We start from the raw sequence: 14,645 nt of genomic DNA, 5'->3' as shown, positions 1-14,645 counted from the left end.
AAGCAGGACTCACACACCTGGACCAGACCTTACCTACGGTGGTGCTGCTTAATACGTTGTGGAAATACGTTCGTTCCAGTCTCAATGTCAGGGGGGTATGCCCCTTTACTCCCATTTGGAAAAATTCCTACTACAGGGAACTTTTTAAATTAGAAGGCTTCAGGACCTGGGTAAATGCAGGTATACACTATATCACACAATTGTTTAGTGGCCCAACCCTCAAATCGTTTGTTAATCTGCAGGAAGAGTATGGTCTGCACAGAACTCAGTTCTATAAATACTTACAGCTGAGACATGCAGCCCAGAGGGAAGTCAGGCTATCTCCAATCTTGCTAATAAGACACCCCCTTCATAAAGATGTGCTTTTTAATGTGGACAAGAAGGGCATGATTTCCCTTGTATACTCCAGACTGCTCAATGTAACACATGATGCATCGGCATTACCATGTAGGAAAGGGTGGGTATCGGACCTAGGTCCCATCGATGGGGATACATGGGAGCTGTGCTTGACTTCCGCTCCTCTGGTCTCGGTATCGGCGCAACACAGACTTTCTCATCTATTTCTCCTCCATAGAGTATATAGAACACCCACTCGACTACATAAATGGGGGTTACGGGATTCCCCAATATGCCCAAAATGTAATGTGCAGGAGGGAGATTTATTACACATGATGTGGAAGTGTCCAAAACTCTTCCGATACTGGAAATATGTTATTGATACTATATCCCAGGCGTATGGCTTTCCGTTGCCTCATGACCCGGTGGTGTGTCTGCTGGGTGGCCTCGAGGTACCTTCGCTGTCTCCCGGTGGCCATACAGCCGTACTTAGACTACTGTATGTGGCTCGCAAGGCCATCGCCAGATATTGGATCACTCCCCGAGTCCCTACAGAGGGTCAATGGGTAAAGCTGGTAAATAATCTACTGATAAGGGAAAAAGTCACATACCAACACAGAAATGCTCTTAAGAAATTCTACTCATTATGGCAACCCTGGCTGGACGTACCAGGCCTGGGACCCACGCAATTGATTATGGAAAGGCTATTGCAGGGATAAATAGATAGGATATGAGTTGAGATGGGCTGGCGAAGTGTGGGATGAATAATGTTCAAATAGTTTTTTGATCCTTGGAGCAGAGTGTGGGGCGAGGGATTCAGAACCAGGAGGTGGTTTAAGAATCAAAGTGTTTGTTACAAATGTAAATGTTATTGCTGGCATTATGGCGGGGTAGGTTAAATAATTACTGCAATTAGAGGGTAGGGTAACATAGGATAGACGGCCTGAACGCAAATTGAACAAGGTTATATCCAAAGTACAGGTAGAATCTGGCTTTTCTTGGCCGCTGTCTAGGGGGGGTAAGCTCCTCTCATGTTTGATTTAGCTCATGTAATTATGATTGCACGATGTTTTGCCTGCCTCTCTCTTAATTTGGCATATGTTCACCCTGAATGTAATGATACTGTCTGTGTATGTATCCTAAAGTATTGTTTTACTATTTTTTGCATCAATAAACCTTTTTCTTGATTTAAAAAAAAAAAAGAAAAGCTGGTAAGCTGGCACATTAGCACTTTCGTATGATTTATTACATGTTTTAGCTCTTTTTTATTTTTTCTGAGTGACTTAAATTACTTAGCACCTTATTCCCCCACCCCGACCCTCTGGAAAATCTCAGGTTCAGTAAATTTCAGAAGTTCCCAGCTATGCCCTTCTGCAGCATCTATTATCCCATTTAGTTCTTTAAGAAAATATGTTGTATCTGTATGTGAAGAATCAAACATGCAATAATAACTATGGGGTAAATTGAGGTAGAATGGCGTAAATTTCTGCGGGCGTAGCGTATCTCAGATACGCTACGCCGCCGTAACTTAGTGAGGCAGGTTCTGTATTCACCAAGAACCTGCGCCCTAAGTTACGGCGGCGTAGCGTAAATCTGCCGGCGTAAGCGTGCCTAATTCAAATTGTGAAGAGGTGAGCGTGTTTTATGTAAATAAAACATGACCCCACGTAAATGACGTTTTTGACTAACGGCGCATGCACCGTCTGTGAAAGTAACCCAGTGCGCATGCTCCAAATTAACCCGCAAAAAGCCAATGCTTTCGACGTGAACGTAAATTACGCACAGCCCCATTCACGGACGACTAACGCAAACAGCGTTAAATTTTCAAAATTCGATGCGGGAACGGCGTCCATACTTAACATATGCCTCATATAGCAGGGGTAACTTTACGCCGGAAAAAGCCTAACGTAAACGACATAAAAAAATGCGCCGGGTGGACGTACGTTTCTGAATCGCCGTATCTACCTAATTTGCATATTCCTTGCGTAAATCGATGGAAGCGCCACCTAGCGGCCAGCATAAATATGCAACTAAGATACGACGGCGTAAGAGACTTACGCCAGTCGGATCTTAGCTAAATTCCGGCGTACCTTGTTTTCTGAATACAGAAAAAAGATACGCCGAGCAACCTAGAAGTTACGTGGCGTATCAATAGATACGCCAGCGTAACTTCTTTATGAATCTACCCCGATGTGTCTATTTATCCTTTACTATAACTTATAATATATATATATTGTAATAGTCAGGGTCCCGGTCACCATAAAAACGCAGCAAAAACGGACACAGAGTCTGCATGTCAGTGGACTGCAGAACTTCACAGCATAACTTTAAAACGGAGAAAACTGTTTTGGCAGCTTTCTCCGGGTTTTGCCAAGTGTGAATGGGGCTGTGTGGTTTGGAGATCCTGCAGAGACTTGGGCGGGATGGGATCTCCGGCCCTGTGTCCAGGTCTTGGGAATAGCCAGCAGGTGAAAACAGCCAATATAATCAGGTACTGGGGGAGAACAGAGTGGAGAGGAAGGTGGAGTGTGTGCAGCTGGCTGTTGCTGCAAGGCAGACCTGTGTGTGGGGAGCTGTCTGTCTACCCTGCAAGACTACATCCCTTGTGTGGGGGGGGGACTTCGTGCCGATGGACTGAGAGGCTAGTAGACCTGGGGTGGCTAGTGAGTCCAAGAGGGGCTGAAGGAAGTCCTGAAGTCGGGGAGACAACAGACTGGAGAATCCTGTTGAGGCCAGGAGTGGGCCAAGGTTTAACAGGTACAGCCAGGCTGAAGTAAGCCTAGGAGCCAGCAAGCTTGGCATTTTGTGTTTGTGAACTGTATTGGAGAAGAACCCCTGCGTGGGAATCCTATGAATGGACTTTTTGTTTTGTTTATCCCCATTTAATAAACGTGGGCTACCAGGCCCTTAACACTAATTGCCTGTTTGCTGTGGACTCACTACACCAAAACGCATCTGCCAGAAGAGCTAAACAACCCCCAATGTTTACTATATATATATATATATATATATTGCATCTGTATTACTGTATATGAGTCCCTTGTTTGCTAGTATATAAGACCAGAGTGTATATTAGGCTTACTGCTATAATGCTAGTTATAAAGACAGAAGCATTGCTAGTTCAACATATATTTATTTCCTTCAAAGTAGGAACATCACATTCTAACAGAAAATGTCTATGGCCTAACAAACAATACTGGCAAATAAGATATACTCAATACTCGATCGCCTCCCTGGCTGAGCTCACAATGTAAAAAGAGGAGAAGGCTTCGGCCTTGGCCACATGGCTAGGCCCCAAATACAAGCCAGGCTTCCATGAGGCTTTGGCCAGCCGAGATCCTTACTCACCAAGCATCCAAGAGAACAGAGAGCTCTGAGTTCCAGCCACTCACTCATCACTCATTCCAAAACTCCCTCCCATTTGCCTGTGGACCAATCACTGTTCAAAGGCAGGCCCTTTCTCCAGCTGGCTTGCAGGATATTGTCTTACACATCTAAGCCAGGCCCCCTTGTTGTGCAGATTTTACCTGAGGACAAAAATCCTCTGTGCCTTTAAAGATTGCAAGTGTCATTCGTTGTACAGCCAGCTGAATTGCTCTGCAACAGTATGCGACAACTGCATCTGTGGAACACTGTAAGTGTTACTATCATACTTCCCATGCAGTATAGAGCCCAGCAATATTTGTAACAGCCATTGTATCTTTTGAGATTGTGAGTCTGCTATCTGTGGTGGATAGAGGTAATAGACTGAGCTCTGCTGGTAATAATCAAGTATACAAAGACATAAAGTATGGCATACACCTTTTGCCCATGGCCTTCACATGAGAGCTTGTCTATGCCATCCTTATTGAGCCAGCCAAACCCAGGACAGCTAGCCAGTTATTAGCCAGCAACTTCCACAGGCTGACCAATTATATGATATATCAATCTGTTTAGCAGCATTGTCTGTGAACTCTGCCTATTGTGTCCAGTGGTGTTGTAGACATGTTGTAAAATGGAACAAAGACGGTTCAATTTTGCTCAGAATAAAGTGTAGACCTGCAATAAAGTGTTTTGTTTTTTTACTTGAGTAAGGGCTCTTGAACATAGGTGGCAAAATGCCGCATTTTATGTAGTTAGGTAATTGTTTTTACTGATCTGAATGTAGCCCATTGATTCCGGGCCTGTACACACAGGCTCATAAATATCAGTAAACTAGTGCCAGGTCAGCAAAAAAATATATAAAATCTGCTTTACTGGTCAGTATTTTACACATGAATACGCATGTACACAAGTAAATCACAACTACACCTTAAATAGTAGATCACAGTATTTGAATATTTGTCATTCTGGGAGTTAGAAGAATGTTTACATGCATATACACTATATTGCCACAAGTATTGGGACACCTGCCTTTACATGCACATGACCTTTAATGGCATGCCAGTCTTAGCCTCACCCTTAGGCCCCGTACACACGTGTTCATGTTCGGTCATGTGTAGGCGCGAGCGGGCAGAATTCCAGCAAACATTTGTCCGCCGGGCCTTTTCCCAGCGGGCAAATATTCCTGGACTTGTTTTAAAACCGTCCGCTGGAATCCTGCCCGCTCGGACATGTATGGTCGTCAGTACAGACCTACCGTACATGTCCGAGCGCCCGCCGTCCCTCGCATGCGTCGAATGACTTTGACGCATGCGTGGAAGCATTTAAAAGGCAGGCCCGCCCACGTCGCCGCGTCATCGTCGCGGCGACGGCGCGGACACCCCCCGCGTATTGTTTACGCGCGGACTTCTGTACGATGGTTAGTACAGCCATCGTACAGAAGTCCCCGGGCAGACATGTACGGTGAAAACGGTCCGACGGACCGGTTTCATCATACATGTTTGCCCGTGTGTACCCGGCCTTAGGCACACCCTTTGCAGCTATAACAGCTTTAACTCTTCTGGGAAGGCTGTCCACAAGGTTTAGGAGTGTCTATGGGAATGTTTGACCATTCTTCCAGAAGCGCATTTGTGAGGTCAGGCACTGATGTTGGACAAGAAGGCCTTGTTTGCAGTCTCCGCTCTAATTCATCCCAAACGTGTTTTATCAGGTTTGAGGTCAGGACTCTGTGCAAGCCAGCCTTGTGGGCAACATTCCCAGAAGAGTTGAAGCTGTTATAGCTGCAAAGGGTGGACCAGCTCAATATACTGAATCCATATTGACTAAGACTGGGGTGCCATTAAGTTCATATGTGTGTAAAGGCAGGCGTCCCAATACAAGTATGTACCTGTATATACAAACCATACTTTTTTTTTTTTTTTTGCACAAAAACTTTCTGCCGGGAAAATCTAGCATGCAAACATCAGTACCATGTGCAAGGACCCTTATTGCTCTAAATTAGTATCCTGGCAGGCATAGCTGTTGTCTAGCCAAGGACACCAAAATGGTCACAAACTCCCCCGACTTTACTTTTTCCCCACCATTTATGTACAGTATATTTTATATTTGTTGATGCATTAGATCTGATAGTATCTAGTAGGACAGGTCTCAGACAGGGCACAGCTGTACTAGCAGCTGTATTCAGCCCTTACCATGTGATTTCAGCTGCTCTTCTACAGACTAGTTAATCCATATGGCCAAGTAATTTTGGTTTACCTTGTGAAGACATACAGTTTTACATGATTCTCATACAGTAATATATGTATGCAGTAGGACCTAACATTCAGTTAGGTCCTTGAAAAAATATATCAGATTAGTTGCTATCACACTGCTGCACTTGTAAACGTGTACTATAAATACATGATAGTATAGTTATAGATAACAAAAATATAGCCTATAGGAGCTGTAATTGCATTTTTTTATTATTTTAGTTTTGTTTTTAGTCCGCTGGGAAAAAGAGGTAAATGAATCCTGGTTTAAAAATCAGGTGATACATTCTTAGGAAATTTCATGTGCCACAGGGCCCCTGTACAAAAGCTGTATATAATCATAGTACCCAAGAAAATGCAAACATTCATGTAAGCTGAAAGCCAAGCCAATTGTGTGTGTATGTAATGTATGTGTGTGTGTATATATATATATATATATATATATATGTAAATTGTGTGTGTATGTAATGTATATGTGTGTGTATATATATATATATGTAAATTGTGTGTGTATGTAATGTATGTGTGTGTGTATATATATATATGTAAATTGTGTGTGTATGTAATGTATGTGTGTGTGTGTGTATATATATATATATATATATATATATATATATATATATATATATATATATATAAAGTTTTATTTATGTTTTGCCATTTGGGGAACAGAAATAAGGGCACAAGCAACAGATCCCCAGATGACAAATATCCTTCACAGCCCACTTCACCTCCCTTTCAACTGACCTACATCTCTGCTGACAACATTAGCAGTAAAAGCTAAAGCTGGCCAGACAATAAAATCTCTGATTGTGCATATACTCTGCACTCTTCTCCTGCACATACTTCCACCTTAAAACTTTAAAGGGGTTGTAAAGGTTCATCTTTTATTTTCTAAATAGGTTCCTTTAAGCTAGTGCATTGTTGGTTCACTTACCTTTTCCTTCCATTTCCCTTCTAAATGTTTTTTTTCTTTGTCTGAATTTCTCAAATCCTGTTTCTCCTCAGTAAGCTTTCCACCATCATCCAAGCGGTGGAAAGTCATTTAGAACAGCTTACTGAACAGCTTACTGAGGAAGAACAGGAAGTGAGAAATTCAGACAAAGAAAACAAAGAAAGAAAAAATTTAGAAGGGAAATGGAAGGAAAAAATAAGTGAACCAACAATGCACTAGCTTAAAGGAACCTATTTAGAAAATAAAAAAACCTTTACAACCTCTTTAATACCACCCACACTTCTCTCCTGCAAATACTGTCTGCTTTTTACTCTTTCCATTCCCTTTATATACTACCTGCTGTCATACTCCTGTCCTGCATATACTGCCTGCCGCTATACCATTCATACATCTCTTCTGTCAATACTGTCTGTCGTCATACCTTCCATACAGCTTTTTTGCACATACTGCCTGCCATTTATACTAACCACACTCCTGCCCTGCACATACTGGCACTGCCATCACATCTTCCATGCTCCGTTCTCTCCTATCCTGCACTTTACTTCCTGTATTATTATCCTCCACACTCCCTCCTGCAGACGTTGCCTGCATCTCACCAACCATACTCCCCTCCTGCACATGCTGCCATACTCTCCCCTCTCATTCACCTACTGTTGTCATTCCCTCTACAGTTTTATCCTGCACATACTGTCATACCCACCACAGTCCTTTGCTGTGCATAATCACTAACCCTCTATTGTCCTCTCCTCCACATACTGCCTATTGTCATACTTTCCATGCTCCTCTTCTACACATACTGCCCAAGGTCATACCATCTGCATTGCTCCTTCCTGCTATAATACCCTTTACACTCCACGTATGTACATACTGCCTGCCGTACTACCTTCCACACTCTTTACTTTTTTTCAGTTTTTCAACATTATTTCTTAAATTCCCAACCTTGTAGTTTTGGAAGGAGCACACTTTTTCTAGTGGCAGTGATAATGAATTCACACTTTGCATGGAAAAACATTTAAATACTGAGATCATATATGTTTTTTTTATTTAATATTGAAAAGAGCAAAGTGCAATAACTCATAACAATCCGGTATCATCATTCATTGTCCCTAATGCTCTCAGCTCATCAAAGGTGAAATCTTATTAGATATGGTTTACTATACTCTTCAAATGTACATCCTTTCTTTATATCAATCTGTGGACTGAACAGATTTATGATTACAGTAATAACATATTACAACATTTTGATTATATATGTGTTACAATAGCTGAATATACAGTTCGTTGTCCAGGTTACTTAGTAGCATTGTAAATCAGTTGATTCATCTGTTTGGCTGACACTTAATTCTTTAGTTAATGATGGTCTCTTTGTCTGGAAAGGATCACTATATATTATTCTGATTAATGAAATAATTGAATCAGCATAGGTTTCAAAGTAAAACATTTCTGAGAACTTAGATGTTTGAACTTACATTTTTATTAGGCTGCCCTATGAACTTTTGCCTGTTAAGTAAAAAGGGATTTGGAGCTGGAGGAGTTGACTACAAGTCCATTATTTTATAGATAATAATCTATACACTTGTAGTTTTCTGTTCTTAAAAGACAACTGTATTTTTTGTAAAACATGTTAGAAGTTTAAATGTATCCAGAAGTACCAGGAAACTTTGCCAGTATAACCTTTTACCTCTGCCCTTTTCTTCCCAGTGCCATGATATTTCTTTATATATTGAGTAGTACAGTGGCTTATCCCTTCCACCTGGCAGCACTAGGGATGTCTGTTTGAATCCCAACCATGGCACTACCTGCATTGGTTTTTCATGTTCTCATTGTGCCTGTATGGGTTTTCTCACACACACCAAAGACATGCTGGTACGTTAATTGGCATCTGTCTAAATTTGCTCTAGTATGTGTATGTATGAATGTGAGTTGGAGACATTGGGTTGTAAGCGCCTTGAGGGCAAGCATTGATGTGAGTGTACAATATACTGTACATCAGCCCTCAAAATTTCCACTCGCCTACTAGCATTTGGCGAGTGGATTTAAGCTGGTGGCGAGTGATGACAGGGCGTCATGACCAATCTCCCTCCAATCTGTGCCTACACTTAGAGTCCCGATTAAATTGGCGGCCGAAGAGGAAAGGTGCATGCTCGGGAAAAGTAGTCTGTTGAGCCGCGCACAGGCAGAGCAGTACACCGGTGCTCTCTTTACAATTCTCATTAAACCATGGGACCTAACAGTATGACCTCTCTGAGCCTGCCCCCCTCCCCCGGGCCCCGACCAATGTAGCTGGAGAGCAGAAAGTAATGAGTGAGGTGGAGGATTGCAAAAATTACCACTCCGGTGCAGCGCTTACTGAAAGTTGCCCTGACATGAGAGCGGCAGCCTTCTAGTTTGTGCAGTTTTCTTCTCCTTGTGCTCTATGTAAGTGTCCAACAGTTTAGCTTGAGCACTGTGAACAGACTGGTCTCAATGTGTGCTGTGCGCTGTTAGTGTGCGCTGTGCTATGGTGTCAATGGCTGTGAAGTTGTGTGGATCTCAGCGCTGGATTGTACTCCCTCCCGCTGTGCTGCAGCTCCTCTCCTCTCTGCCAGCCTGAATAAAAGGGGGAAGTGGGGACATGCAAGCGTGGAGCCGCACACACAGGCTCCTGATGATGAGATGAATGGGAGAGAGTGAGAGGATGGATGGGAGTTGCAGAGGAGACAGCAAGAGAATGGGGAAGAGACCCAGTTCTAGTGCCCTGTCCCTCTGGTCTGCCCCCAGTGCCCTATCCCTCTGGTCTGCCCCCAGTGCCCTGTGCCATTTTGTTAAAGTTGTTGTTGGTAATATTGAATTTTGTAACTTAAATTCTGCATACAACATTGTCATTCCATGAGATAATCTACGAGGGCGTGTTTACGGGTGCAATTAGGTGCAGGGCAGTGTATGAATTAGGTGGGGTAACTGGTGGCGAGTAACTCTTGAGGCCTGGCTAGTAGCTCAGGACTTGAAATTTTGAGCCCTGCTGTACATATCAGTAAAGGGCTGCATAAACTGCCAGCACTATATACAGTAAATATCTGTAGTAATAATAATGCTCTACTGTAAGAATTTCGTACTCCTCTTGTCTACCATATGAACTGTTTAACAATATAGTGTAGCGTGCAGCTACACAATTGATTCAAAGACTTCAGTGCCAGGAGACTTTTTTTTATATTTTCTATCCTGAACTCATGTAATCGCTGGAGTAATAAATCGCAAACTGATAAAAGCTGGTTGTGTCTGCATATATTTAGGTAAGCTTTTTCAGTCCCTATCAAATAAAGGCATATAGCGGGTTCCTCAGCGTAATCTTCATTGTCATGCCTGGGGCATGGTGCTGTCTATACTACATAGTGCATATTGCAGAATGTGGTCTGAGATGACAGGTCTGAAAGCATTGAGGAAAAGTAAGCAAAACGTCAATGTTGCAAAGTTTTCCTGCATAAAATAAAAGACAAAATGTATTGGTTGTTGTTTTTTTTAGGATGTCAGTAGGAACCTACCTATTTTCTATCTGGCACTGGGGTAAATGATTTTACCCTTTGTCTGCCAGAGTTTATATTACATTTTTTTTATTAATTTTAATTAATTTTAGTGCACACTAACACAAAATATAGAAGTGGCACAATCCTATGTTGTCTCTCAGATATTTGGAGCCTACACATTTTCAATGGTGGTTATCAAAGGACAAGTACAGAATACTGTATGTAACTTAATTTCTCTGATGGAAATCTTGAGCTTTTCGGCAATTTAGCAGATGTACAAAGCAGCTCCGAAGCAAATATTGAACATTTTTTGTAGGACAAGTAATTAGGTCCTCATCTTCGCTTCAAACACTTATTTCCTTTGAGAATATCTGCTTACACCCCCCCCCCCCCCCCCCATGATCAAGGGCATCATTACGACAGTCTATACTTTTATTCTGGAGGGTCAAGCTCCACAAGCACACAAGTAAATCACAAAATGGAAAAATGATCTGGGGTGTCTTAAACTTGGAAGACTGGAAACAAATATGGCAGGCTACAGCACATTGTTCAATTAATGTGGCTGCAGTCAAGTCTAATTATAAAGTATTAATGAGATGGTATATGATTCTTTAATGTTTGGCAAAGTTTAGACCAGCAACCTCTGATCGCTGCTTTAGGTTATGAAACCTATAGGGAACTCTCATGCACATACGGTTCTGGTCTAATGTGGAAACAGCAAAAAAACAATGGTACCCAAAACTGTCCATAGGAAAGGTTTATAAGCTTTAACAGCTCATCACTTTAATGCTAACAGTGATATTTAACAGCACTAGAATTATTGCTGTCATTCCGGCTTGTGCGGTACTAAAATGTGAGGCACAATTGTCATTTGTTTATGCATGCATACCTATTTGTTCTCATGGGGACAGAGTGCTTTAAAAAAAAATGTTGGGGTGTTTTCAAGTGTATTTTATTAAATGTCAGAGTCTGCATAACTGCAAGCTCTGAAAAATGTTTGATGTGAATCTGCTGTTGATGGTTTTGTTACTAGATTTCCTGTGTTAAAATTCAATTGAATCTCCAGGCACCATCCCCTCTTGCTTCCCATCCTTCCTCTGTCTGTGTAGAATCGCCAACCTTGCTTCAAAAAAGAGCAATCTCCATTTTTATGGCCAGTGACGTCATTAGTCTGGCTGAAAAAAATGCTCTTATGTTTTTGCTGCCTGGAGGAGGGCTTCCTGCACCACATCCTTGTGTAAGTGCTGCAGAACTACATTTACAGTATTTTGGTCTTTCAGCCAGAACATAGCTTGTCTGGCTAGGCTCCCAGCAATCCCATGAGAACAGAGGGCAGTACTGTGGCTGGTAACAGGGGAGTGTGAACTTCTCTTGCACTGCTGTCTCATAAAACTACAGGAGGCACTAGGGGGACCGGTCACCCTCCTGCACATGGAGCAAGCAGGGGCGTTTGGTCCGCTAGACAGGAAATAAGGGACTGACTTTCTGTAAGGATTACAGAAGAATGAAGCAAAAGATCGTTATTGTGAGACAAATTTAAAAGGGAAAGGATAGCTACACTCACATGGAAAACGGTTTTGCCAAGAGATGAGCTTTAACTGTTGCTATGTTTTTTTTTTGTTTGTTTGCTAACACAGCTTGACTGTAGACACATGGCTTATGTGTGTTTCCTAAAATCCTCTCACACATAACACTTCAGAGTTCAAAATCGCGTTAAATTCAATGTTTTGTTGGAGTTGCCCTTTTATATAAGCAATATGTTTGAATATTCTAAGTAATCCAGTCTCCATCACATACAGTTTTTTTCTTTTTTATCCTTATGAATTTATATCTCTATATACTGCAACATCAAATAGCAGAATAAACAACATTATTCGTTCTTCCCTGTGGAAGAAATAAAAGTGTTTTATGAATTATAACTGGAATAATCTGAGTTTGCCCATAGCAAAACAAGAGGGCAAAACTGTGATACTTAAAATCCCTTTCACCGTCATTTGGGTCACACGGTACTAACTTTGTATTTTGAGTTCACTGAACCTGTTATAGACCAAGATGGCAGGTAATACTTTATTTTATGTCTTGCAGGATTTTCTACATATGCTGCTGAATCATTTTCCTGAGCAAAATAAGTAAGTAATTCTACTCTATACTCGGGTGCCTACTGATATAAAATTAATTCCCCTTGTGAAAGAACTGATTATTACATAATTTCACGAATGACTGATGCACATTGTTACATGGCTATGTTTCAATAAGATTTTTATCTACTGGATTTTATGTATATGTTATATTATAGGGAGCCTGGGATGGGATCACCAGCCAGTGGCTTTTAAAAGTAAACAGCATTTATTGTTTTCAAAATTAAACAAACAAAACAGCTTTTCTTTAGCAAAAGCAAACCCAAACAGTCCATAGTTTTGGTATCTTGAAAAAAAAAACCACAATGTCTCACTACCAATATATCTGTCTCACACCAGGGTTTAGGGTTCCCATCTGCTTCAGGGTACCAGAAAGGCCACACACAGGAACTTCACAAACAATATCTCAGTTGGCAGGCCGTCCACACTTTCTCACAGCTGTCAACTGCTCCACACTACTTTACTAAGAGATGCTGACACCTTCCTGCTTGCAGCGCAGAGTGGCGATCGGTGGGGCAGTGTGTCACTCGGAAACACTGCATCTCTGATCACGGTAAAGAGCCTATGAATTAGGCTCTTTACCATGTGATAAGCTTTGTCCAATCACAGCCGATCACAGTGAGTAGCTCGTGACAGAGCGTGAGTAGGGGGGAGCCAATAAGCAGCTTCCCTGATAGGAGGGATCTGCACTGGTAATGTGCATTGCTTATCAGTGCAGTCCCATTAGTGATGCCTGTGCCCACCAGTGATGCCAATCTGGACCCATCAATGATGCCTTCAGTGCCCATCAGTGATGCCCTTCAGTGCCGCTTAGCTCTTACTTACAAAAAATCACTGCTTGCCCTAGAATGTAACTACAAGATCTAATGCTGTCCAACGACTACATAAATTACATAAATTAGACCCAACTAACACCGACACATGTTGGAGCTGTTTGCAAGCTGCGGGCAATATGTCCCAAGATCATTCCCTTCTGTGATAAGATACGGAGCTGGTAGCAGATGATCTCAAATAAACCTCAAATTACATTGGTATTGATATATTTTGTGCTCTTATAAACAAATAAAATACATTTTCTCATGGTTGCACGGAGGGTGATTACTAGACAATGGAGTAATGGGCATGCATAGTGGAAAATATTAGAGATGTAGAACAAGGTTCATCAACTCCAGTCCTCAAAGCGCCCAACAGGTTATGTTTTCAAGATTTCCCTCAGCTGTGGTAATTACTAAGGCAAATCAAAGGTGCAAAATAATGGAAAGCCTGAAAACATGACCTGTTGGGGGTACTTAAGGACTGGACTTGAATTGGATTGCTGTAGAACACATGATTGCTTGAGAAAAGGATAATATGGAGTTATATAGGCTTATGTAAACAGTGTGGTCTCATTTCTGTTACTCTTTGGATTTTGAGCCCTTCATATCTTGAAATTCTGGATGGTTTAGCCTGCAGGGACTCCCCCTTCCTCTGAAAGTAGATAGAGTGTTTCGCCTCCTAGATACCCCGGGGGTGGAAGCCCCCTTTTGTATGTACGTATGTATACATATGTGTATAGATAGGAAAAAGGGGGGAAAGGAATGCAAAAGGAAGAAGAAAAGAATCCCCCCTTTCCTCTCCTTGTTCGTTTCTTCCGTCCTAAAATTTGAGAGTTATCCTTTGCGCTGCATTCAAAGAGTAATGCCCTGTACACATGATCGGTCAATCCGATGAAAATTGTCTGATGTATTTTTCCATCAGTTATCCGATGAAGCTGACTGATGGTCAGTCGTGCCTACACACCATCGGTTAAAAAAACGATTGTGTCAGAACGCGGTCACGTAAACCACGTACGACGGCACTATAAAGGGGAAGTTCAAATCCAATGGCGCCATCCTTGGGCTGCTTTAGCTGATTTTGTGTTAGTAAAAGATGATTCACGCCTTCGTGTCTGTTACAGCGTGATGAATGTGCTATCTCCATAACGAACGCTAGTTTTACCAGAACGAGCGCTCCCGTCCCCTAATTTAGTCTGAGCATGCGTGGATTTTTAACCAATGGATGTGCCTACAGACGATCGGTTAGGTATCCATCAGATAATTTTAGATAATCAGATAATCGGGTTTGG

At 41.9% G+C, this 14,645-nt stretch overlaps 1 protein-coding gene across 2 annotated transcripts in view; it reads left to right on the top strand.

The window, feature by feature from the left end:
• LOC120941932 (aminopeptidase O (putative)) overlaps positions 1 to 14,645 on the top strand; it is a 525,264-nt gene that overhangs the window by 307,146 nt on the left and 203,473 nt on the right. For both annotated transcript variants that reach the window (XM_040355486.1, XM_040355487.1), the window contains exon 10: positions 12,489 to 12,532. In XM_040355486.1, coding sequence (XP_040211420.1) covers positions 12,489 to 12,532 — 44 coding nt within the window. The remainder of the gene's footprint in view (positions 1 to 12,488; positions 12,533 to 14,645) is intronic.

The sequence above is a fragment of the Rana temporaria genome, chromosome 1 (assembly GCF_905171775.1).
Source record: "Rana temporaria chromosome 1, aRanTem1.1, whole genome shotgun sequence".
In the NCBI taxonomy this organism is placed as follows: Eukaryota; Metazoa; Chordata; class Amphibia; order Anura; family Ranidae; genus Rana; species Rana temporaria.
Note: the sequence above shows the minus strand (reverse complement) of the source record. Positions and strands in the feature narration are given on the sequence as shown.